Source organism: Belonocnema kinseyi, chromosome 2, assembly GCF_010883055.1.
Source record: "Belonocnema kinseyi isolate 2016_QV_RU_SX_M_011 chromosome 2, B_treatae_v1, whole genome shotgun sequence".
Lineage (NCBI taxonomy): Eukaryota > Metazoa > Arthropoda > Insecta > Hymenoptera > Cynipidae > Belonocnema > Belonocnema kinseyi.
Window position 1 is genome coordinate 84,850,440 of NC_046658.1, and position 26,991 is coordinate 84,877,430.

Below are 26,991 nucleotides of genomic sequence, written 5' to 3' on the forward strand. Positions count from 1 at the left end.
GTTGTTATTGTTGTTTATAAATCTTTGAAACACTGTGTAATTGTTAAATGAGAAATTTAATTTTTGGTTTTCCATTATTTTGTATGCTATCAAAATTTGAATTTTCGATTTTTCAAGAAAATTCAAAAAGTTGTTAATCTTATAGGGCATTCGAAAATAGAAATTTTTCTTCTGTTGACTTTTTCATATCGCACATCATTTGATTTAAAATGTTCATTTTTGCGTGTTTTTTGGAATTTTGTAAATTTCATGACTCGGGTAATTTTTGGTTTAGTGAAAAAAGTCATTAGGATAAATTGTTCGAATTTCTGAATAATACGAATATTCGTACAGAGAATTTTTGAATCTTGAAAGAAATTGGTCTCAACAAAATTCAAATTCGCTCACTGTTCGTTATAACGAACTTGACCTTTAGTTTAGGACACTAAAATAGTGTACCGAAGGCCAATATAATAGAATATTTTTTTCATAATTGATTGTGCTCACAAAAGGACATACAGGCAGACGCATTCGTAAAAACCTGTTTTTTGGGTTCTCAAATTTTATACGCATCTAATACCTTCTCTGATAAGAATGTAAAAATGAATTAATTAATTGTCATGAATAATGTTTTTATAGTTTTGTTTTTTTGTTTTAATAGTAAAAAATTACATAAAAAACATTACAAAATTTAATTTTTTGAAACCCTACACACGAAACGAAAAAGAAATTGGAAGAAAAAAGTTGTGATGAAAATGTGCCCACGCAGCGGGCAGATTTTTGTTTGGTCTTTAATGATGTTTTTCACGAATAAAGCGAAAACTACGCATCCTATCAAAAAGTTATTTGTTACAAATTTGTAGATCATTTTCAAATGCACAATTTTTGTCTACTCATCTTTGAAGTATTTTGCATAATTTGACCGAAAAATGTAAGTTTTTGATTTTCCATTAATTTTATGCTGTCAAAACTTGAATTTTCGATTTTTCAAGAAAATTAACAAAAATTGAACATTTTTTGGTGTTTGTATTTCAAATTTTTAACGTGTAAAAACTTTTAAATTCAACACTCTAAGATTCAAAGATTTTGAACCTCGTTCTAAACTGAAGAGTCAACAATTTTAATTAATTTCCAAATGGAGAGTACAAAATTTGAAATTTATGAATAATGTACCTTCAAAATTTTACAATTTAATTTTAAGTCGTTAAAAATTACACAATTAAATATATAAAAAATATTTGTTTGAATCATATAATTGTGCTGCGAAATTTTCACATTATTACTCATTATATTTTCAACTATTCTATTTTCAATGCATTTTTAATTTCAGAATTTTTTATTCTGATCACTTTAAAAAATTTAATTTCATATTTTTTTTGAAATGAACATTTTTCTTATTTTTGGTGAATTAATTAAAAAATTTAATAATTTCAATGATATTAAAATTCTTTGAATCAGAATTTGTTCACCCCCTGGTTGTAAATTTCAGATTGTGGAATTTTCAGTTTGAAAACTTGTTCCATTTTTTAAATTATTAGAAATTTTAATATTTGATCCTCATCATTTTCTCGAATGTGGAATATAAATAAGAATTGTGTAAGCAGTTATTTTTGTGAAATCTTTGAAACAATTGAAACCTTTTGAAATTTTTTGAAAACTTCAAAATTTTTCTAATTACTTTTGTAATTTTCTATAATTGTTAACGATTTTTTATAAAAGGATAGAAAAATTAACAAACAATTCTGCATGAAATTTCATTTCTAAAAAATTGGACAATTTAAAGACAAGTCGTTATAAACTGAAAAATATATTGTTTAAAAATATTTACTTCAATATTTAAATATACCTCAGTGATAAATTTCAGATTGTGAAATTTTCAATTTGTAACTTTCTTGAAAATTCGAAATATGTACCTAGAAGCATTAAGAACTGGACAGATTTAAACAAAAAGCCTTTAAATATTGCAAATTTAATTAATAAAATTGAAAAACTTTTAATTAAAATCGTACATCAGTGATAAATTAATCTTTTTTTTAAATTTAATATTTTTAAATGTGAGACCATATCTCAACTCTATACTTTCAGATTAAAAGATTCTGAATCTTGTTCTGAACTGGGCAGTTAAAAATTAGATTTAATTTTAAAATGCACGTTCAAAATTTTCAAATTAAATGTCCAAAAAATACTTATAATTGATTCCTAAAATTTCGGCTTTAAATGTTGATATTATTACTTATTATATTTTAAACTATCAGAGTTGGAACGCAAACGGTGAATTAATTAAAAAATTTGATAATTTCCATGACATAAAAAAATACAAGGATTCAAAATTATGTTTTAAGCGAGATAAAAGAATAATAAAGTTTTTATTGTGTTTCCAGGGAGCTATAGCAAAAAATTTCAGTTCAAAATTTTAATCCACATAGAATACAAATATTCGAAAAATGAATTGGTTTTACAAAACAATTTTATGATACAAACTAACTCAAAAAAGATTTAATTTAAAATGAAATAAGAGATGTATAATTTTTTATTATTTTGTTAAAAAATAAGTTTTAATTTTTTATTTACGGCCTGTCAAATTAGCCTAGACTTTTGAAGAATTTAAAAAGCAACGTAAGTTCACTAATTTTTAAAGTTAAAACTGAAAATTAAAAAAAGTAATGATCCCATTTTTTTCAAATACTAACATTTATGTAAAACAATATAAAAATCAGTAAATTCATGAACAGAAGGCACTCAATTTTATATAAATAAAGTATGAGTAAACATCCGGTATAAAGTGAATTTAGAAATGTATTGATATAATATGATAAATATAATATAATCCCATTTTTAAGAATTAAAACTTATGAAATTGGTCTGGTTTTTGTAAACGCGTAATTGAAAAAATTCAAATATCGTATTAAAAATATAACAAAAGTTTTATTTGTCTGTACATAAGATGCACGAATATAAAATCTATTCTATATTATATTATTACTTATAAAAAATTACAGTCATACAAAAACATATATTAATTCTAGGTTTTTAAATAAACCTTGGCACTTATATTACTCTCGGAAAAGCACGAAAGAAAATAATAAAAATAATTAACAGAAATAATACGTTGCAATCTCTCCTCAGAAATTTGGAATTTGCGTCAAAAAGTAATTCATGAATAAAATATTTTCTTCAGCGAGACAAGAGTTTCTTAATAACAAAATAGTCGGAATTCTAAAACATAATACCGAAAATCGAAAGCAATATAAGTAGTAACTTAGATTCTAAAAATTTCATTGCATTATTTGCATTCATAAATGTCCATGACAAACTGAATTTGCCTTCCATATCTAGTTCTAAATTATGAATAACCAAGTACTGCAAAAGGAAAAAAATATGTTATCAAAATTAAAAAATTTCATTATCAGAAAAATTTTATAATTATTTGATATATCTGAAAATTAAACAGGTGCACTGAATTATAAACGGTGGGATTCAATTCAATGTAATACTCACACTTTGCTTTTCATCATAATTAAACTGATTGCTATCGAGTTTCAAATTATTGAAAAATACAGCATTCACAGGATCTCTGGCTCCCATAATTTTTAAATATCCCAGAGTTGTACTATCATCATTCGCCAAAGAACCCTTCATTCCTGTACTATCTTTCACAACTGAGTTACTCAAAGTCCCATTTTTAGCCACGAAATTGATCATTATGTAATTTCCTTTTTCAAGGGAATCTGTTGGCATGAGATAATAAGAGTTGATAGTAAGATAAACGTTTAATTTTAATGGAAAAGTGTTTTTCAGTATTAAAAACAGTGATGAGAAATAACCAGTTACTATTTTTGGTAATGAATTTCTTATAATTTTTTCGCAATTCTAGACAAATTATTATAGAAAATCAATATAAGAAAATCAGTATAGAAATAAATAATGTGAAATTATTGAAAGAATGGATGTAAAAAAAAGAGAAATTACAAACGGATGATATAAGTAATTAAACATGTAACGTAGGATTTGAAAAGTTTGAAGGAACTTCCAAAATTTTCGTAGAATTTATAAATGTTTCAACAACACTGAAAAATCCAACGTTAAATCCTGCAAGATTTTTTTTTAATTCACTTTTAAGCACTAACAGCTATTATATATGTAGGGAAACAATTTTTAATTTGTTTGAAGTTTTAATATTAAATTAAATATTGAAAATAGTAAATAGATAGTTCTATATATACTAAATAGTATGTATGCATATATTAGGGTGATCCAAAAATGCATTACAAAAATTTTCTTGATGCTGGATGCAAACGATCCCCCCAAATCGTTTCGAAATCCAAAAAAAGTAAACGCGTGTTTTTTTTTTAATTTTGATTTTTAATGGTGCCTGTTGGGACTTCAAATTTGCATGGGAAAATGCATGGAAAAAAGTCACGTTTTGGTATTTTTTGAATACGAGTTTGACGCCCTAACCCACCCCCACGGTGCCCTGAAAACTAACCTTAAATAAAAAAATGTACAGTCTTCAGGAATTTGACTCTTTTAAGCAGTTTGTTCTCCTTTTTTCTGGAAATCATTACTATAGGTCTATTGGAATGTTTACAAATGTTCTTCAGTTAATTTTTGTTTATTTAAATAAATTCTATTTGTTTGAATAATCTGTTTTTCTCGAAAATGCGTCTAAAATCTACTTTTTCAAATCGTAATGTCAGTTTATTATCTCAAAAAGACTTTATTTATTTCAAAAATTTTTTTTATTGTTTACACAATTATTATTATCAATTTTCAATTTTTTTTCAAATTATGGTAGAAAACTCAGCTTTTCTCATAATAAACCTATATATTTTTATTTCAAGGTATCTTGTCTACATTATTTAATAAATCCTCAATTGTTTAAACAAATTCAATTTCTTTAAACAATTTTTTTTGTTCAATTCGCCTAAAATTCTGTTTTTTTTTTTAGATCGGATTGGCCTGATGTTATTTTTAAGTGACATTATTCATATTTTCAAATAATTTCCATTGTTTAAGTAATAAAATTATTATTTATTTTTAATATTCCATTAGTCTATGGGACTTTTAGCACTCAATTAAAAAACTGTCAGTAGAGAAGAGGAATATAAAAATGTTGTGTAAGAAAATTGTTTAAAAATTGATTGATAAACAAATCACATCATGTCTCAGTTACCAAAAAAGAAGAATTTTCCAATATGATTTGATAAAATGTTGAAAATAAATAATAATTTTATTATTTAAACAATGGAAATTATTTGAAAATATGAATAATGTCATTTAAAAATAATAGTTGACCAGATCGATAAAAAACAGAATTTTATGCGAATTTAACAAAGAAAAATTGTTTAAACAAATTGAATTTGTTTAAACAATTGAGGATTTATTAGATAATATAGACAAGATACCTTGAAATTAAAATCTATATGTTTACTACAAGAAAAGCTGACTTTTCTACCATAATTTGAAAAAAAGTTGTAAATTTATAATAATAATTATTTAAGCAGTAGGAAAAAAATTGCAAATAAATAAAGTCTTTTTGGGATAATAAACTGCCATTCCGATCTCAAAAAACAGATTTTAGACGAATTTTCGAGAAAAACAGATTATTTAAACAAATATAATTTATTTAAATAAATGATAATGAACTGAAGAACATTTTTAAACATTCCAATAGACCTATAGTAATGATTTCCTGAAAAAAGGAGAACAAACTGCTTAAAAGAGTCAATTTCCTGAAGACTGTACATTTTTTGATTTAAGGATAGTTATCAGGGCACCGTGGGGCTGGCTCAGGGGCATTTCCCCATGTAAATTTGAAGTCCCAACAGGCACCATTAAAAAGCAAAATTAAACAAAAAATATGGGTTTACTTTTTTTGGATTTCGATACGATTTGGGTGGGATCGTGTGCGTTTATTTCAAAGTCGTCATTTTGTATTATATAGTAATACTTATTTGAAAAAGGTTAAAAGAATTAACATTGTTCAACATTTAATTTAATGTTAAAACTTATCATAAATTAAAAATTGAGTACCTACATATGCAACAGCTACTAGTTCACAAAAAAGATTTTAAGGAATTTTGAGGGATTTCAAAGAATTTCCCAAGATTTAAAGGATTTTATTGAATCTTCAAAGATTTCAATATATTTTAAAGAAGCCAAAGGATTTGAACAGTTTTCTTAGAGAACCTTAATAAATAATTCAAATTTAATTTACATTCGAGGAATATCAAATGGTATCTACATATTTTAATGGGTTTTTACAATTTCCAAAGATTTCAATGGATTTTAAGGGAATTTCTGGAGAAATTTAGGGAATAAATTACATTTTAATCTAAGGGATTTTCATGGATTTGAAGATTTTTAAGATTTGAAAGGTTTTAATGCCCTTCAAAGATTTTAGAAAATTTTAAGGTATTACTAGCGATTACAAATATTTCTATAGATTATAAGGTATTTTACAAGATTTCAAGAAGTTTAATAAAATATCCAATGATTTCAAATATTTTTGTAGGACTTCCAAAGATTTCAAGGAATTTCGAATAATTTCACAAACTTTACGGGATTTTATGGGACCTATAAGTATTTCAAAAATTTGAGATGATTTTAAACATTTTTCTAATGATCGTTGAGGAATAAATTTAATTTATTTTATTTTAAAGAGGTTTTAAGAGATTTCAACTAATTTCCAGAGAACTGTAGGGAACAAATTTAATTTAATTTGGAAGGGATTTTTACGGAAAATATCTCAGGATTTCAAGGAATTTTTTATAAGGTTTCCAAAGATTTTCAGGCATTTATAGCAATTTCAAAGAAGGACTTCAAGATTTAAAAAATTGCTAGTGACTCTAGGAAATAAAATAAATTTTATTTCAAGGTTTTTTTCTACGGATTGCTACAATTTCAAGGAATATGAACGAATTACAAAAACTTGAAAATATTTTAAGTTATTTTAAAAGATTCCAAATGCACGAAAGCGAAGTGCGCGTTGCCTTCACTAAATTTTTATTTCTAACTATCAAAAACATAAACTATTTAAAAATTCATAATATTAAAATCTCAAATCTTAAGGGTTCTAAAAAAATTTTAAACTAGTTAAATAGTTTAAGTTTATGAAATAAATACTAATTTTAGTTGGCAAGATACGTTTGAAGAATCTTTTACTTTCATAGTTTTAATATTTTTATAGGTTATAATATATTTATAAGTATTTGGAAACCTTAACTGTTTCCATGCATATTGTTAATTACATATTGTTAAATTTCAAACAATGTTTTTTCAAATCTTTAATTAAAAATTGTTAACATTTGTATTTACATATACAATTGAAAATTCAGAAATTGTTGCATTTTAAACACTGAATTGTCTAGAAATTGTCTAATGTTACAAAATCAAAATTGTTTAATTTTTAAAACTTAATATTTGAAATTTATTGAGCACTAAAAACAATAATTATTGTGATTTTTTTTCATGTGTGAAGTAAAACTAAAAATTAAAACTCAAATTAAAGACTGAAGAATAAAACAACCTTAAATAAAATTTTATTTTAATTTTGAAATTCAAAAATGAAAAATACCATTTTCCGTTTTTATGTTGGTGTGGAAGAAAAGCTTAGGTTTCTTCATGTAAGAAAAAGTGAGTGGTTCGTTTAAATTTTAATAAATCTTTACATTAATTAAATTTTATATGAAATGTGTATTTAAAGAAAAAATATTTAACATCTGCTAAAAATTGTGCTTGATTTTCCCAAATTGTTAAAAGCTGGGTTTTTTTTTAATTATTTAAATTCTCGAACATATTAAACTTGTTCAATAGAAAAATCCTATCAAGATCACTTGTAAATCTCGTAATTCTTATTTGAAGTTGGGTCTAATTGAACAATAATTTAAACTAAAATATCGTCAATGTAGATAGGCAAACCATCGTACATTATTATGATTAATTTCAAAAATATTTAATTTGTATATAGATTTTACGAAAAAATATTCTACCTTTTAAGTTTGACTTAAGTCCTCAATAATAGTTGAATTTGAAACCAAAATTATATTTTCAAATATCGTATATTTATGAATTAAAAAGAAGATTCACATACCAGTGGAATCACCATCGTCCCAAAATAATTCTCCATAAGCCTCATTTTCATCGTTCAAAGCAACCAATAATCCAAATTTATTTTTTCGACTCTCAGTTGTCGTGAATCCTGGTTCTTGTTCTGGCAAAATCGAACCAGCACGTATCAATAAAGGAATTACGTCTAAAGGTGCATCAAGAGTCATCATTTCTCCGGAGGAAATGATGGATTCGTTTGTGTGATAATTGTACCACTTTCCCTCAGGAATATATGCTTTCACACTTTGAGCATCCTGCAGAAATTAATTTAAAAAATAAAAATATAATTTCTAAATATAATCAGGCTGGAGATTGCACGAAGAAAACATTGAAACTCAGAATATAAATAAAAAATGTGAAATATTGAAAGAAGTGACGCAAAAAAAAATAGATAAACAACAAACGAATGATTAAATTATTTACTTAACGTAGAACTTCAAATTATGTCCAGGAATTTATACAGATTTCTAAAATTTAAAGTGCTATGAAGGTCCTATTATTTCAAAGGATTTACGGGAGTTGGAAAGATTTTAAGCTATTTTAATAAATTTTAAAGAATTTCAAGGGATATTGAAAATTTCGAGAAATTACCAATTTTTTGTAGGATTTCCGAAGATTTTAAGCTCGATTTTAAAGCGTTTCTGAAAAGCTTTAGGAGATAAATAAACTCACATTTCAAGGAATCTTTATGGATTTGCTACATTTTAAGATAATTTAGTGTATATATTTAGAAATTTCAAAAGATTTAAAGGTTTTTATTGAATGTCCAAAGATATCAAAATTTCAACAGATTTCAAAGAGTTCCAGGGATTTGAGCGGTTTGTTTTTTTTAGAGAACAATAATTTATTTTAATAGATTTTTAGCATTCAAGCGATCAAAATAAATGGTATTTCAAGGTATTTTTACGGACTTTAGTCATTTAAAAATATTCCAAAGACGTTCAATAGATTTAAAAAACTTCAAGGGGTGACAAAGAATTTAGTAGAGTTTCTATAAATTTCAAGGAATTTAAAAGAATATAACAAGATTTAAGGAATTTGAAAAGACGTTTAAGTATTTCAAAGATTTGAGGGGATTTTGTAAATTTCAAAGGATTTCAATGAAGTTCCAAGCGATTCAAAGATATAAAATGAAATAAAAATTATTATTGACGATTATCGATAACAAATCAACAATTAAAATTAAACAATTATTTTCAGATTAAGTGTTGAAATGTGCCTAATTGAACTTTATGTGACAGTTAATCCGGGTATTATTCCACTTTTAAACTAAGACAGGTACATTTTAAACAAAAAAATGGAATATTTAAACTTTGCATTAAAAAAATTAATTTAAACTATAAAAAACGAATTTCCTACCAAATAGTTGATTTTTTTACTAAATTATTGAACTTTCAAGACAAAACGTCGAATTTTCTATACAAAGCAGTTGAATTATCAAATGAAAAATATGACATTTTGATAAGAAAAGTTAATTTTATACCAAAAGGAACGAATTTCCAACAAAATACAAGAACTCTCCACCGAAAAGTTAAATTTTCAACTAAAAACAAAGCATTTTAAAAAAATTAGTTCAACTTTAAAACCTAGTTGTTAATTTTTCAACCAAAAAAAAAAACAAATTTTTAACAACATTCTGGATTTCTCAAACAAAAAGTTGAATTTCCAACTAAAAAACATCAATTTTTAAACGAAAAGATTAATTTACTACCAAAAAAAAGGTGAATTTTCTATATAATGAAAAATTATCAAACAAAAAGTTGAGTTTTCCACTAAAAAGATGCATTTTTAAACAAAGACATTAATTTACAACCAACAACTAGAATTTTAAAAATTTTCAACGAAATAGTTCAACTTTAAAACCTAGTAGTTCACTTTCTAACCAAAAAGATAAATTTTTAAACAAAAAAGATTAATTTTCTACCGAAACAAACGAATTTTTAACAAAATTAAAGAATTCTCATTCAAAATGTTGAATATTCAACTAAAACACATGAATGTTTAAACAAAAATATTAATTTACTACCAAAAAAGACGAATTTTGAATACAAATTCAAGAATTCTCAACCAAAAACTTGAATTTTCAACTAACAAAAATAATGCTTAATCAAAACATTAATCTACTACCAAAAAAGACAAATTTTCAATAAAATAAAAAATTATCAAACAAAAAGTTGAGTTTTCAACTAAAAAGATGCATTTTTTTAACAAAGACATTAATTTAAAACCCAAAAAGACGAATTCTCAATCAAATTCAAGAATTCCGAATCAAAAAGTCAAATCGTTAAAAAAGAAAGAATTAAAAAAAAAATTAACAAAATAGTTCAACTTTAAAACCTAGTAGTTTAAATTTTAACCAAAAAGATTAAATTTTAAAGAAAAAAGATTAATTTTCTACTGAAACAAACGAATTTGTAACAAAATTCAAGAATTCTCATTTGAAATGTTGCATTTTGAACTAAAAAACATGAATTTTTGAACAAAAAGATTAATTTACTACCAAAAAATACGATTTTTTAATCAAATTCAAGAATTGTCAACCAAAAACTTGAATTTTCAACTAATAAAGTGGTAGCGGAGTTTATGGACGATCCCTAAATCGTTCCTTTTGTATTTTGCCTGCTTTTTAGATTAATTCCTTCAATATTTTTTGTATTACTTATTGCAATGCTGATTATAATTAGATCGGTTTCTGTATAATGAATTTCCTACAATCGCGCAAAACTATAGGAAACTAATTTTGGAACAACCATAATAGGACTATAGTAATTTTCCCATAAGAGTTATCGTAAGGGCAGTTTACAATATTCCATGTAAAATTGTTTTCCTCTTTTCATTTACATTTTTTTTCTTTTTTGACTTAGTTTAGTTATTTTCAGAGTTGTTTTTAATACTAGTAGTATTATTAATAATATAATAGTAATAATAATTCATAACATTACTCAGGCCAGAATATAATCATAAAAAATGAGAATGGAAGATTCGTAATTCAAGTTAAAAACTGTTACCTACTTCTTCTAGAACTGGAACGATCATCAAAGAACTACCCCAAAGAAATTGGGTATCAATGCCGTAAGTCTTTTCGTCGTGTATAAATCTAGATAAAAAAAAAGTTTATATTGAAAAGTAAGATATCTTTTCAAATAATTTGAGAAAAGTTGGAATGATTGTAAAACTCACTCGAAGAATAAAGGACGTGCTACTGTCTCTCCATATTTATGAGCACGGTAAAAGAGAGTATATAAGTAAGGTAACAATCGGTATCGAATTTTCAAAGACTCTCGAGATGATCTTGTAACTAATTCTCCCAGGGCGACAGGATCTTGTTCCTATGAAAATATTTTTAATTAAAATCAGACTTAACAGCCAAAAAGTATCTCAATGCAGAAATAGGGTGATTTTTCTCAACAAAAGGGAAATTAATTTTTTTGAATCTAATTAATGTAGGTAATATATTATATTCAATGTGAAACTGCATTTGAAAAATAAAGTTGAATTTTCAACTAAAAATATTTTCTGCCAAAAACAGATGGATTTTTAGCAAAAATTATAATCGTTGACATTTCAACCAAAACAATTTTTTTATTTTAAATAAAAAACAGTCTAATTCATCTAAATGAGGCAAATTTTCAATAAAGAACATGAATTTTCAACTAAATCGTTAAATTTTCAGTTTGAAAAATCAATTTGAAAAACACAAAAACGAATCTTCAGCACAATAGTTATATTTTTAAACAAGCGTAGAATTTTTAACAAAAAAAAAACATGAATTCTCAAAAATAGTTGAATTTTCAACTAAGAATTCATAAAAATAATTCGAATTTCCAATAAAATAGTTGTATCCTCAAACAAAACAGAATTAAGTTTTAACCAAACAGTTGCATTTTTAACCAAAAATACGATTTTTCAACCAAATAGTTGCATTATTAATCAAGAAATATTTTCCAGGCAAGAAGTAAAATAAAATTTCATACAAATAGTTGAATGTTTATTTAAGAAAATCTATTTTCAAAAAACAAAAAGCAATTGTAAACAATATAGTTATATTTTCAAATAAAAGTAGAATTTTCAAGGAAAAAAGATGAAATAGAAAAAACGGTAATAGCTGATATTGCAAACCAAAAAAATTTTTCCATTTAAATAAAACAATATTTAAATTCATAAAAAAACGAATCTTCTAACATTTAAACAGTTGAATTTTTAGTTAAAAAATTAATTTTCAACAACGACAAAAAAACACGAATTTGTAACAAAGAATATTCAACAAAAGAGTTGAGTTTTCTATCTAAAAATTGGAATTTTTTAACAAACTGTTGACTGAAACTTGAACATATGAATTTTCAACAAAAAACTAGATATTATTTTTTAACAAAGTAGTAGAATTTCCAATAAAATAGTTGTATCCTTAACCAAAACAGGATTCAGTTTTAACTCAACAGTTGCATTTTTAACCAAAAGCCAAATAAATTAAAAGATGAAAAAGACGATTTTCAATCAAATAGTTGCATTATTAATCAAGAAAAATTTTCCTGGTAAGAAATAAAATAAAATTTCAACCAAATAGTTGAATTATTAGTTAAAAAAATCTATTTTCAAAAAACAAAAAGAAATTTTGAACAATATACTTTCTTTTTTTTTTAGTTTAATAATTATATTTTCAAATAAAACTAGAATTTTCAACGGAAAAAGATGAATAAAAAAACTGTAATAGCTGCTGTTTCAAACAAAAAAGATTTTCAATTTAAATAAAACAATATTTAAATTTCTTTAAAAAACGAATCTTCTAACATTTAAACAGTTGAATTTTCAGTTAAAAAATTAATTTTAAAAAACAAGAAAAAAACACGAATTTTTAACAAATTAGTCAAATTGGTTGAATTTATAATCAAAAAAGATTTGAAATTAAAACTTTGAATCAAAACAGATGAATTTTCAACAAAAAGCTAGATATTAATTTTTAACAAAGTAGTAGAATTTGCAATCAAATAGTCGAATTTTTAAGACAATAATATGAATCTTCTAGGCGAGAGTCGAATTTGTAACACGAAGTTCATTTTTAAGCAAAAAAATATGAGTTTTGGATTTTTTAAAATTAAATTTTCTACCAAAAAATACGAATTTTTAATTCAGAGTACAATAACATTATTCGAAAAATGTTCAAGACAAAATGATCATTTTCAAATGGTCAAATTTTCAAACAAAACATGTCAAACTTTAAACAAAAACAAAAAAGTTCCATTTTTATCAAATTAATTAAATTTGTTAATGAAATAATAAAATTATTAACCAAAAGAACTGAATTCTGAAACGAAAATATAGTAATACACTTTTAACACACAAAATAAACTTTTAAACAAAAATAATTGAATTTTCTCATTCGGTTCTATTAATTCTTTTAATTTTTTTATTCTGTTTCCTGAAAACAAGGGAAGAAAGAGTAATTTTTTTTAAAATGGGCAAAGATGGAAATAAGGAAAAGAGTGTGAACCCTGTAAAGTGAAATATTTCTAACCTGATAAAATGCGATTTCAATAATAAAAATAGTTAATAAAAATAAATTTGAGGGAAAATAAACTTACAATTGTATCATTTGAATTGTGGTTTCTTGCAAAAGGATAGAATGCACCGAGTTGACTCCACCGATTGCATAAATTTTTGGTGGTACTACCACGAAATCCACAAATGTCGGCGCCAACCATTGGAATTTGAAAGAAACTGAACGAGAGAATATGGGGAATACTCGCTTTCATATCCTCCCTGTAAAAACAATTACAAGTTGATCGATGAAAATAATATCAAAAAAGTATTTTAAGGGACCGTTTAACAATAAGTCACACTTGCAGGGGGGGGGGGGCACGCATAGGAAAAATAATAAAATGTAGATACAAATTTTTTTAAATGCTTGAAAAAATTAGCAAATAGCGATTTTATTTTATACGTCAAGCACCAAAAAAAAACAGACTTCTGGTTTCCCATACTCCTCTCTGTTCCTTTTTTTTTTTTACAAAAGTCCTCTTTTTTTCAGCAGTTTTTAAGAAACTGCCCCATTCACTTAATTATTCGCTTAAATGAAAACTGAAACAATAGAACCAACAACATTTATTTTATTGGTTTAGGATTGAACTGTTCGGTTGAAATTTATACATATTATATTTTTTTAATTTCTTTTTTTTTAAATTGGAAAATCGTCTACGCTATTTATTGTTGAAAACTGAATGTTTTAAATTGAAAATTCAACGATTAAATTTGTCCTTAAAAATCCATCATCTTTGTTTAAAAATCAATCTTTTTGTTTGAAAATTTAACTATTTTTTTGAAAATTAATATTTTATTTAATTGGAACTTAATTTTGGGAACTGCAGATTTAAACATTCCAGGTTTAGTTGAAAATTGATCGCTTTTAGATGAAAATTCAACTACTTCGGTGAAATGTGACCTTCTTTGGTAAACATTCATTTTATTATTTTAAAATTATTTTGTTTTTGTTGAAAATTAATTTTTTTATTTGCAAGTTTAAGTATTCCATTTTATGTTATTAGACATTCATTAAAATTAATTGTTTGAACTGCATATTTGACTACCAATTTTTGGTTGAAATAAGTTGATCGCTTTCAGTTGAAAATTCAACTACTTGATTGAAAATTGAACTACTTTGTTAAACATTCATTTGAACAAATGCAAAAATCATTTTAAATCATTTTATTAAACTTTTTATTGAGAATTCATATTTTTAAGCAGAACATACAAATTTGCTGACTGAAAATTCAATTGTATTGTAGAAAATTCATCTTTTTGGATTAAATATTCAACAAGTTTATTGAAAATTTACTCTTTTGGGTTGACAAATCTATTATTTCAGTAGAAAAATTAATCTTTTTTGTGTAATTTTATCTTTGCGGTTCCATCTTGAATAAAAAATCTTTCTTGGTTGAAAAAACAGTTCTGATGGTATAAATTCTAACTTTTTTCGTTATCATTCAACTGTTTGGTTAAAAATTAAACTGTTTTGATTCATAATTCAACTATTTTGATCAAAATCCGTATTTTTTTGTTGAAATATCAACTATTATATTTCTCTATGACAATTAATCTTTTTTAATTGAAAATTTAGGTACTTGCTTGAAAGTTGAAATGCTTTGTTAAAAATTAATTTTTTTATTAAAGACTAGTTTGGTATGAAAAGTTTTTTTTCCGATAATTAAACTTTTTTGTTGAAAATTCGTCTTGGTTTAAACATTCAACTATTCGGTCCAAAATGCAACTATTTCAGGATAAGTATTAATTCGTTCCTTTCGCTTGAAAGTTCATCTATTTGAATAAAAATTCACCTGGTTCAAAGATTCAACTTATGTCCACATGAATTGTAATATTAAGTTTAAAAATTTAGATAATTAAACGATGAACACAAAGGAACGTTTATTTTTGAAATTACAAACAAAAGTTTATTTTTAAAAAATTGTTTTTTATTCTCCAGAAATTTAGAATCATACCAACGTTCCCTAGTGCATTTTATTTTATTTCCTATATTTTTATTCAATGGCGTTTAATTTCAAAAACGACAATCTGAAAGAAAAAATCATTATTACACGAATTTATGATTTTAAGTTACGGTTGTAATAATTTTAATAAAATATTTTTCATTTATATGTAAAACCCACCATGAAGAAGCAATATCTCCAGTCCAATGTCCTGCGAAAGATCCATGACCAACCCACGTTGACCGTGAAACAATAAATGGTCTTCGATTCCGTAAAATTTTCAATGCCCTTAAAAAAAAGCCGAATAAATAATTATCGAATTAAAAAAGAAATACAAGTCAGAAATTGCAAGACAAAAACTTACTCGTAAGTGACAGCAGCTTGACTTGTTCCGTAAGTATTATGAAGATTAAAATGATTTCCAAGATGATGCTTAGCACTCATGCACAACGTTTTTGTTGAAAGAGATTTCCCAATAATATGAGGCAAAAAATCGGGGTTATCCAAATTATTATTATTTTCAGAACAACTATCCGAAGCAAAATTGTAGGGTTGATTCATTTCCTACCAATAATTTTTATTATTATTAAAAAATCTTTTCATGTTTGAAAAAAAATTACGGTAGGGCTGACCCTATTTTAGTTACAAATTATATTGTTTTAAAACTTCGTAAACAGCTTCTTTATCATAACTTTGGACAAAAGTATAAAAATTACTTTTCCTTGGCTTCCACTTACAAGTTAATAAGTTTAAAAAGGATTTTCGAAATAAAGGTGAATGAAATAAGAATTTTGACTGTTACTTTTTAAAATTACGTCTTAAAAACTATTATTATTATTACATGTACGTTTTTAGTTTACAGTACTTAAGCACAAGAGAATTTTAAGTTTAAAAGTTTCCCCTTATTATTTTTGTTTTGTTTGAAAGTGTGATAACAATTTCAGTCATTTCTTTCTTTTAAATAATATCAATGTAATTCTTTAAATCTTCTTTAAGGCTAAATATGGCTTATGTGTTTTAATCGACGGTACATATTAAAAATTTGGCTATAAAGAGAATATATTTGAACGTTAAATCATAAAAATTGAATCATTTTTAAGCTAAATCTTCCAAATTTAAATATATTTTAAAAAATCCAAATTGTATAATTTTCTATTATACGCATTAAATATTAAAAATCTTCAATATTGCAAATATTCAAAAATGAAGAATATTAAAAAATTGAATCATAAAAAAAGTTAAACTGTAAATAATAATTTAAAATATAAATCTTGAAAATTGAATAACTAGGAATTCTAAAAATATGATCGAAATTCAAGAATTTTTTCACAATCTTAAGATTAAAAAATATTTTAATAATATTGATTTGGACCATTAGACAGTCAAAATAAACATATAAAATTATTAATTAATTTCGCTGGGCAACAACCCTACATCAATATTTACAAAAAAACAAGAGTTTTTAATTTTCAAAATTTCCAGTTAAAATTTCTTAAATTTAGAAGATTTCGAATTTAAAACTCTTAAATATTGACCAAATTTAAGCATTTTTATTTATACAATTTTAAAATGAAATTAAGTTTAATTTTAAGTCTTCACAAGTGAATATTCTTTTATTTTTAATCTTTAAAGTTGAACTTCTAACAAAAAACCATACAAAATTGGATAATTAAACGCATTTTCCATTCTAAATCTTAAAAATTGAAATACATATTCCAAAGCAACGTTTAAAAGTACATTATTTTAAACTATAAGTATTCTAAATTAATGAATCTTGAAAATTGAGGAATAAAAAATTTCAAATCGTTAAAATTGAAGATTTTTCAAAGGTGAATCTTGAAAATTGAACTATTCCAAAAAAAAAAAACGTTCAAAATTACATAATTTTAAGATATAAATACTAAAAATTGAACAATTTAGAATTATATATATATATTTTCAGAATTCAAGAATTTTCAATTGTAACTGTTCAAAAATTTAGAACTTTGAATTGCAAATATTTAAATTGAAGAGGTTTTAATTTTGAAAGTTTGCAACTAAAGATTATGCAATTTTTTAGTTTGTAAATGAAAAATTCTGTAATTTTGTTGATTCAAATTTGAGATTTCTCCAATTTAAAAGATTCAGAATTAAAAACTGTTGACTCTTAAATTTTAAATTTTTTATTTACATATCTTTAAAATTGCAGGAATGTTTATTTTGAATCTCCAATATTTAACTATTTCAAAAAAATTAAAATTGCGTTATTTTTAATTATATGCATGAAATATTGAAAAGTATTGAATTGAAAATCTTCAAAATTGAACTACATATTTCAAAACAGCGTTAAAAATTACGTTATTTTAAGCTATAAACATTTAAAATTAATTAATATTAAATTGTAAATCTTAAAAATTGAAGAATTTAAAATTTTACATCTTTAAAATTGAAGAGTTTTTAATTTTGCAAACTTACATTGGAAAATTCTGCAAGTTTTATCTATTAAAATTGAAATTTTTGTAATTTTGGTGGTTTACATTTGAAATTTCTTCAATTTGGAAGAAATAAAATTAAAAACTCGTGGCACTTATAAAAATTTTCGAATATTTATTGTCACACATCTTGGTTGAAAATTCGTTTTTTTTATGGAAATTCAATAAATAGATTGCTATTTTTATGCGCTTTTGACTAAAAATTTTCTTTGCTGTTTGAAAATTCATCTCTTTCTGTAGAAATGGAAACTTTTTTTAAGTAAAGGCAACTTTATGGTAAAAAGTAATCTGTTCTAATTAAGGATACAAGAATTTTCTTAAAAATTAATGTTTTGTTTGTTAAATACAGCTGTTCTTTATTTTAGATAGATTTTGTTTTAAATATCAATTATTATATTTTTCATTAAAAATTATTCTTTTTCGATTGAAATTTTAACGCCTTGTTTGAAAATCAAAATACTCGATTAAAAATTCATTCTTTTTGGTTGAAAATTCATCATTTTAGTTCAAATTCATTTTATTCGTGGTTAAAAATTAATGTTTTAAACTGACAATTTAACTCATTTGTTGAAAACTCAACTGATTGAATGAAACTGAATTTTTTCTTGCAAATTTATATTCTCTAGGTGAAAATTGAACTGTTGTGTAAAAATTTCGTATTGTTGGCTTCAAAATGCCCCATAACTCAGCAGAAAATTTAACAATATGTTACAAAATTCAACAATTTTGTAGAAAATTCGTTGTTTTTTAATTTAAAATTTAATCTCTTAAATTAAAATTTATCTACTCCATTTTCGGTAAAATATTGAACATTTTAAGTTAAAGATTTCAACTAATTAGTTAGGAAATTCTAGAAACGAAAAAATATGAACTAAAAATTAATAAAATAAAATCAGTACTAACGTCACATCCATTGTTTAAACTATTTCGTTGAAAATTCATGAAATTTATCGAAAAATCTTATTTTCTAGTAGAAAATTTATCTTCCTAGTGAAAAAATCATCTTTTTGGTTGAAAATTAATCGATTTTGGTTGATCATTCAACTATTTTGTTGAAAATTAATCCTTTATGGTTTAATTTGATTGTCTTTAATTTAAAATAAAAATCTTCTTGGATAATTGTGAGAAAGTTGTGTGTTGAGTCCGAGGCCTAAATGTTTAGTGAAAATTATGTTTTTACATTTCTTTAAACTACTTTTTTTTTATTTAATATAAAAATCGACTTCTTTTATAAAGGGTGTGATGATTTTTTTTTAGTTTTTGGGTTTAAAATGTATGTGCGATTTCCAAAAATTAAAGTTTGTTCAGCTCCACCGCGAAATACTAAATTAAAACAAAAAGACTTACGAGCCAAACTCCATCGAATGAAATATTTTTGTGCAAATTCTCCAGCATCTTTGAGTAATAACTTGGGGCTTGAGTATGAGTAAAATCAGGCCATACTGTAGACTCAAGATTCCAAACTTTTCCTCTAAATGGATTGACGTTCGAATAATTTTTTATAAAAATGGATTGATTTAAACCTTCGACATAAGGCATATAAGAATTGTTTTCAGAACTTCCAGAAATTCCAGCATCAATTCGTAGAATATAGTGCATTCCGTTCTGTAAAATAGTTTATGTAATTTGTAATTTGATTGATGTAAAATAGTATTTATAAAAAATAATTATTCAATTAACTTACAGTTTGAAGTTGTTTCACGAATTGAGGCAGATCTTTGTATTTAACTTTATCGTAAGTAAATACATTATTTCTGTCCATGTAATCTAAATCATTCCATTGAGTATCCTGTTAACAATAAATTTTTATTATAATAAATATAATATTATATAAAAAACATAATTGAAATACTTTTAAAATAAAATTATATAATTATGAATAGTTACAAAAGGAATTTTGGCTTCTCTCGTCCTGTTCCAAGTTTCCCTTGTTTTTTCCAAACTGCCGTAATTAAATCTGAAATTAATATGTAGATGATTACAGACTCTACAGCCCAAAAGGCTTTTAAAGCAGCCGAAATATATTATATTTTAAATAAAACAGGTAAAATGTTTACCAAACCAGATAAATTGCAACCCAAAGAGGATTTTTATAACAAAAGAGTTTAGTTTTAAAGGTAAAAAATAGAACTTTTTAGAAAACATACAACTTTTAAGCCGAAAAAAATGACTTTTCAATAAAAAAGTTAATTTTCATCCCAAAAAATGTAATTTTCAATCGAGCAGCTGCTATAATAAACAAATAGTTTAACTTTCAAGCAAAAGGGGCAAATTTTGAACAAAATAGTTTAATTTTCTACCTTACAAAGATGAATCTTTAATCTAAAAAGAATAATTTTCAACAAAAAGTTGATTTTTTAACCAAGAAAGATTTTTCAGTCAAGCAAGAAAAAATCAACTAAATTGTTGAATTCTTAAACCAAAAAGACGGATTCTTTACAGAACAGTTAAATTTATATAGCTGAAATATGAATTTTTAACATAATATTTTCAACAAAAAAGTTCATTTTTAAGTAAACAGTTGAATCTTCTACCAAACTGTGGAATTTCAAGCCAACCAAGATAAATTTTCTACAAACCAGTTAAATTTTTAAGCAAAAAATACGAATTTTTTATAAAATAGTCCAATTTTATCCAACAATATGAATCTTCAACAAAAGAGTTGAATTTTTAAACAAGAAAGATTTTTTAGTAAAATAAGAAAAAAAGAAAATGAAATGGTTAAATTTGCAAGACAAGATAAATTTTCTACAGAACAATTTAATTCTCAACACCAAAATATAAATTTTCAAGAAAAATTGTTGAAATTTTTATAAAAATATGAGTGACATGAATATGAATTTCTATGAAAATTAAATTTAGCGCCAAAAGCACGAATTTTCTACAAAATAGTTTTACTTTTAGACCAAAAATATGAATTTTCAAACCATAAAGGCGAATTTTCTAGAAATATCTTGAATTTTTAACAACAAAGTAAAGAATTAATCTTAACCATAATTCTTAATAAAAAATATAATAACTGAAACTTCAACCAAAAAAAGCTTATTTTTTAATCAAACAGTTATTATTTTAACTAAAAGAGATGAATGCTTAAACAAAACAAAAAAATTTTTAACTAAGATTGATTTTTCAGCTAAGAAAGAAAAAAAATGTCAACCAAATTGTGGAATATTCGAGTCAAAAAGTTGTTCAAAAAGTCAGTTGAAATTTCAAAAAAAAAGTTCGTCGACAATAAAATAGTTGAATTTTCAACCAAAGAGATGAATCTTCAAGCAAACACAGTTGTTTTTTCAAAAAAATAATTAAATTTTCAATTAAAAGAGATGAATTATGAACCAAAAATACAATATTAGACTTCGGATTAAAAAGTATGAACTTTCAACGAAAAAAGATGATTTTTTACCGAATGGTTCTACCAAATGATTTTTTAACAAAGAAAAAAACTTTTTATAAGACAAATATATATTTTTCTATAATTAATACTTTAAACTTATATAGTTATATTTATGTCACAACATATTTTTTATTTTGTACTTTATTTATTTATAAGTAATTTATTTAAGTACTTTAATATTATGCAAATGTATTTGATTATTGTACCTATTTTATAGATGTAAACAAAAATTTAATTTTAATTTATAAAATTAATTAATAATATTTTATACTATAAATTTAAAAACTTATATTTCTTATAATAAATTATTCTCTAAGTTAAAAGGGGAATAGGGGAAGACTGAGATCCCTCTAATTATTTTGGCATTTATAATGAGTTTCTTCATGTAATTAATAATTACAATTTTTTAATTACCTAGACAAGTGAAAACCTAGAGACCAATAAGGTGGGAGGAAAGGCTTTCCCACAATTTTTGAGTACTGCTTCAAAACGTCTTCTGGCGTTGGGCCCATGAAGAAATAAAAATCAAAGATTCCACCGATACTTCTGAAGGTGATTGCAGGTAAAGGGTTTAAAATTACCTCTAGAAAAAAATAGGTGTAAATTTTTCTTCACTTTGTGTAATTTTACATTTGCAGGGCTCGGGTTTACTTTAAAGATAAAAATTAGAGTCAATAGTGGCACAGGGTGGCCACTCAAATTTCCAACAACAAAAAATCCAGACGATTTCCCGGTCAAAAATTAAAATTTTATTAATATAATAATCATTGCTTTTATATTTAAATTTTTAAAAAGTGTTAATAAAAAAGTTTACTTTCAACAAAGAAAGATAAATTTTCAACCAAACTGTTTAATTTTAAACCAAGAAAGATGAATTTTTAACAGAAACAAAAGTATTACTTGTCTATGAAAAGACGAATTTTCAATCCAACAGGACCAATTTTCTATCGAAAAATACAATTTTTCAGCAAGATATTTGAATTTTTGATAAAAAAAAGATGAATTTTAAAGAAATTAGTTGACTTTTTAAGAATATAATTAAATTTTCAACCAAACAGTACAATTTTTAATCAAACGAGATGCATTCTGGACTGAAAATATAACAGTAGACTTTTTCAAATAAAAAGAATTAACTTTCAACTGTAAAACGAATTTTCAATCCCAAAATTTGACTTTTAGAACAAAAGATGAATGTTGAATCCAAAAGGACAGATTTTTTATCCACAAAAACGAATGTTCAATCAAAACAGTTGAATTTTCGATTAAAAAAAGATGAATGTTTAAAAAAAGATTTGAATTTTCAAAAAAATAATGAAATTTTTCACCGAATTGTAAAATTTTCAACCGAAAGGTATGAATTCTAAACCTAAAATATAATAGAAAACTTTTGAAGCAACAAGAATTAGCTTTCAACAAAAAGGTTACTTGTTAAAAATAGTTCAACCATAAAAGATGAATTTTGAAACAAAAAACGTTATTTTCTACCAAAATATGAATTCCTACTCCAAGAGACGAATTTTTAAATAAAAAAGACGAATTTTCAACAAAACTATTGACAAAGAAATCAACTTTCGACCAAAAAACATATGATTTTTCTACCAAAAGTTTAGTTTTCAATTCAAAGGATAAATTTTCTATCCGAAAAGACGAATGACTAACAAAACTTCCGAGTTTTTTTACCAAAAACCATGAATTTAAGAAAATAATTGTATTTTCAACAAAATAATGAAATTTTTCAACCAAATAATAGAATTTTTATCCAAACAAGATAATTTTGGACTAAAAATATAATAATAGACTTTTTCAATTAAAAAGAATCAACTTTCAATCATAAAGGATGAAATTTAAACCAAAAAAGATTCGAATTTCGAATTTGTTATAAAAATTTGAAATTCAGTTTATTTTATGTGGTTGCTACAAAATTTTGATATGCTAATTACCGATTTATCAAGATAATTAAAAAAAATTCTAGACATTACGTTTTTGGAACTCTTAATAATTAAGAACGATTCATAACTTGAAATTTTTTTAAACAAAAAACTCTACAATTGGAAAAGTTTGTTATTAAGAACATTTCAATTTAAAACTGTTCTATTTTAAAATTATTTAATTCTACGCTTTTTCAAACTTGAAATTTCTAATTTGATACTTTTGTCTCTTGAACGCGATTAAACAAAATTACTGATTTCAATTCGACATATATAATTTTTGAATGATATTCAGTTTGAAATATATCACACAAAAAATTAGTCATAATTTTTCCAAGTCGTTTTGGAAAATTTCTTCTAGTTTCATAAACTAAAAAATAAATGAATGTCATTAAAATCTACAATCTATACATTTCGTGGAGATTCCTTTTGAACAATACGACTGAAATACGGATTTGTTCATTTTTAGTAATAAAATCTAAAATTATTCGATTTCGAACGTTTCAGACTTACAAATTTTCAATATACAAATGTTACAAATTATAATGGTTGAATTTTGAAAGGTGTAAATAAAGAATAGATGAATTTAAATTATTCTAAATCAATTTTTATAAAAAGTAGTGGTTTGAGTCCGAACCATGCATTTAGGATACAAAATTTAATACCCATTGCGTTGCTATTCAGAAGAAGAACTCCGTGGCAGTTTCCAGATTTTTCGATAACTAGGTAAAACGGATGTGATCCATAAAGATTGGCCTTTAGAATAAAATTTAAAATTTAGTAAAATATGATAAAGCTATAGTATTTTATATATTATTAATTGAAGGATGCCAGTGGCAACTAAATAACTAACAAAATAGGAAAATTGTCAAAAGAGCGAAAAAACTTTCAGTACAATCTAAATCACTATTTAAATATGAAACAATTTAGGTTCAAAGCAATGGATGTGGAATTACACCGCAAAGGGACACTTACGTAAAATTGGAGTGGACGCGGCTGCGGATTGCAATAAAAATGAGAGTTTTCTGTTTAAAAAATTAATAGAAATACTCCTGAGATATATGGATTCTAAATGAGAATAAAAGAAGCTTGAACCAACAAAATATTTTGGTTCCGATAACATCAAGATTAAAGATCGCGATATAGCTTCTCAATTTCGAGGCTTTATAATTATTATTAAAACAAATTTTAAACCGTTTTAAAAGAATTGAAAGCCGATGGACTTAGAAAGATTTAGAAAAAAAATGAAATTATTACCTGTTCTTTTGGAAGTTCGCCCGAATTGAAAAATGTAAATCTTTTCCAATTAGTATTTAATTTTAGCGAAGTTTTGTGTTCTCCTAGTCCATAAATATTGTGAGAGGCTAATATAGAACTCATCTCCAAAAACTGATCCGCAAAAATAAAAACTCCAACTCCATTGGATTGGAAACTGCATATGAAAAAAATATTAAACCTATTTTAAACTGCAAAATTATAACATTTTTTTTTAACGTCGAGTTACGGCAATCTTATTTTTTGACATTTTTCTACAGTAGAAATGATTTATTCGTAAATATAACATTTAAATTAGCCCCATATGTTTAATTTGAAAAAAAAAAGAAAATTTCCAAATTATAAAATTCCCGAATACAAAGAATTAACTTTTTAATTTTAATCACGTAATTCATTTTATAAATAAAAAAATCTAATTTCTTAATTGGGGAATTTTATTCTGAAATTTTGTTATTCCGAATTTTTCAAATTCGGTAATATTCAGGGTGACCGTTTTAATTAAAGAACAAAATTCCCGGTCATTTCACGGTTTTTTCCCGGTTCGCAAATATTTTTGCCGGTCAATAAAATTTTAAAAATCGAAATAAGAAAGCTAAACAGTAAAAGTACAAGTAATAAAAAAGAACAACAAACTAAAGCATTCAAAGTGGAACTCTTGAGTTTTTAACTTTTAAAATTGGAGTTTAAAAGTTTTTAAATTCAAAATTTTTCTCTTGAATTGTTCAATAATTTACACGTATAAACTGGAAGGTACTAACACTTTTCAACTGAATAATTTCAAGTTTAATGAATTGAAACTGCAAAATTAAGAATTTTTAACCTTCATAAATTATAAAGTTCAAAGATTTAGATTAAGTTCCAAAAATATAAATCCAGATTAACATTTTCAACGCTCTAAATTACAGAATCAATCAATTAACTTTAAAAATGGTGAAAATGATATTATTTAGTTATTTTAGGCCATTAAATAATTCAAAGTTTTAATTCCTTTCAACTTAAAAGTTCTTAAATTAGAATTTAAATAATTTCCATTTTAAATAGTTTAAGCATCATTGAAAAACTTTAAAAATCTTGAGAAATCTAGAAACAGTTTTAATTTTTTTCAAATTCAGCTTTATTTTTGAAATTTGTTCAAAACTTCTCAATAACTTTAAAAATTAATTGAATTTATCCTACAAACTTTAGAAAATCCTGCGAATTAAAAAAAATGTCCTTAAAATATGGATTTCTAAATAACAATTGAACAGTTATTATTTTTAGAAACAATTTGAGTAGTTTTAAGAGATATTTAGAAGATTCAAATAGATTAAAAATTAATTTAGAACTTAAAATGATTTCAAATAATTTTATAGAAGCGTGTTTACCAAAAAAATTTGGTTATTCGTAACGAAATTTCGGTGAAAATACTCAGAACCTAATTTAAAACAAAATGTAGATTTTTGCAGTTTACAAAAAAATTTAGAGGCTTTTTAAGAATTGTGAAAGACTCCAAATGAATAAAAACATTTTCTTAAAATTCCTAGGAAAATTAAAAATGATTCTTCATTTCGAAAAATTATTCAGTTTAAAATATGTTTAGAAGTTCTGAAATTTTCTTTCACAAACGTATACAATTATAATTTCTACATCAAAATTCAACAATTTCGCTTACAAATTAAACATTTTATTAAGTAGAACAATAAAAATTGTGACGTTAAAATGTTAACAGTTTTTTGATACTTAAAAAATTCAAAGCTTTCTATGCCAAACAAATTAGGTTTCTAATTGCTTACTTTTAAATATTTAGCTTCAATTTAGCCTTCTTAAATTACAAGTAAAATATTGCTAAATATTAAATAATTATCCTTTTTCTTAATCAAAAATTTTAAAATTAAATGGGTAAAAAATTGAATAATTTAGACTGAAGCAATATTTTTGATTTAATAAAAGCCTTTAATTACGAATTAATTGCGAATCTGGAAATTCTTCAATTTCAACGGATTTAGAATCGTTTTATGAAATCAATTATTGTTCAGTCTTTAATACTTAAAGTACAGATCCATTTTATTAATTATTTATTTATATTTACAGTTGATAAAATAAAACTGTTTTTTATCAAAAATTTCCAACTGCCAACGTTTTTAATTTTTAATTGATCAAGTCTTCAAGACTGCACGTTAAAATTCTTTAAATTAAACATATAGGCTTAAAAATAAAAATCTAAAATAGAGCATTTCTCAGGTAATAGATTTTCGAATTACGCATTATAAACAGAATGATATCATAATTGAAAAAGATATCAATTCAACTAATTATTTTAAAAACTGTTGAAATCGAATTTTAACAGATTTTTTTTCTGGAAATTTGTAAAATTCCCG

The 26,991-nt window shown here is 24.1% G+C and overlaps 1 protein-coding gene across 1 annotated transcript in view; it reads right to left on the minus strand.

Annotated features, from left to right (window-relative positions):
• Window positions 1-2,958: 2,958 nt before the first annotated feature.
• LOC117167011 (lysosomal alpha-glucosidase-like) overlaps window positions 2,959-26,991 on the minus strand; it is a 34,858-nt gene continuing 10,825 nt past the window's right edge. The window contains exons 4-17 of the mRNA XM_033351558.1: window positions 24,617-24,791; window positions 24,025-24,115; window positions 21,846-22,014; window positions 19,925-19,994; window positions 19,722-19,826; window positions 19,385-19,642; window positions 15,931-16,130; window positions 15,747-15,854; window positions 13,668-13,845; window positions 11,269-11,417; window positions 11,101-11,185; window positions 8,072-8,342; window positions 3,478-3,707; window positions 2,959-3,339 (exon numbers count right to left, since the gene is read on the minus strand). Coding sequence (XP_033207449.1) covers window positions 3,196-3,339; window positions 3,478-3,707; window positions 8,072-8,342; window positions 11,101-11,185; window positions 11,269-11,417; window positions 13,668-13,845; window positions 15,747-15,854; window positions 15,931-16,130; window positions 19,385-19,642; window positions 19,722-19,826; window positions 19,925-19,994; window positions 21,846-22,014; window positions 24,025-24,115; window positions 24,617-24,791 — 2,233 coding nt within the window. The 3' untranslated portion in view covers window positions 2,959-3,195. The remainder of the gene's footprint in view (window positions 3,340-3,477; window positions 3,708-8,071; window positions 8,343-11,100; window positions 11,186-11,268; window positions 11,418-13,667; window positions 13,846-15,746; window positions 15,855-15,930; window positions 16,131-19,384; window positions 19,643-19,721; window positions 19,827-19,924; window positions 19,995-21,845; window positions 22,015-24,024; window positions 24,116-24,616; window positions 24,792-26,991) is intronic.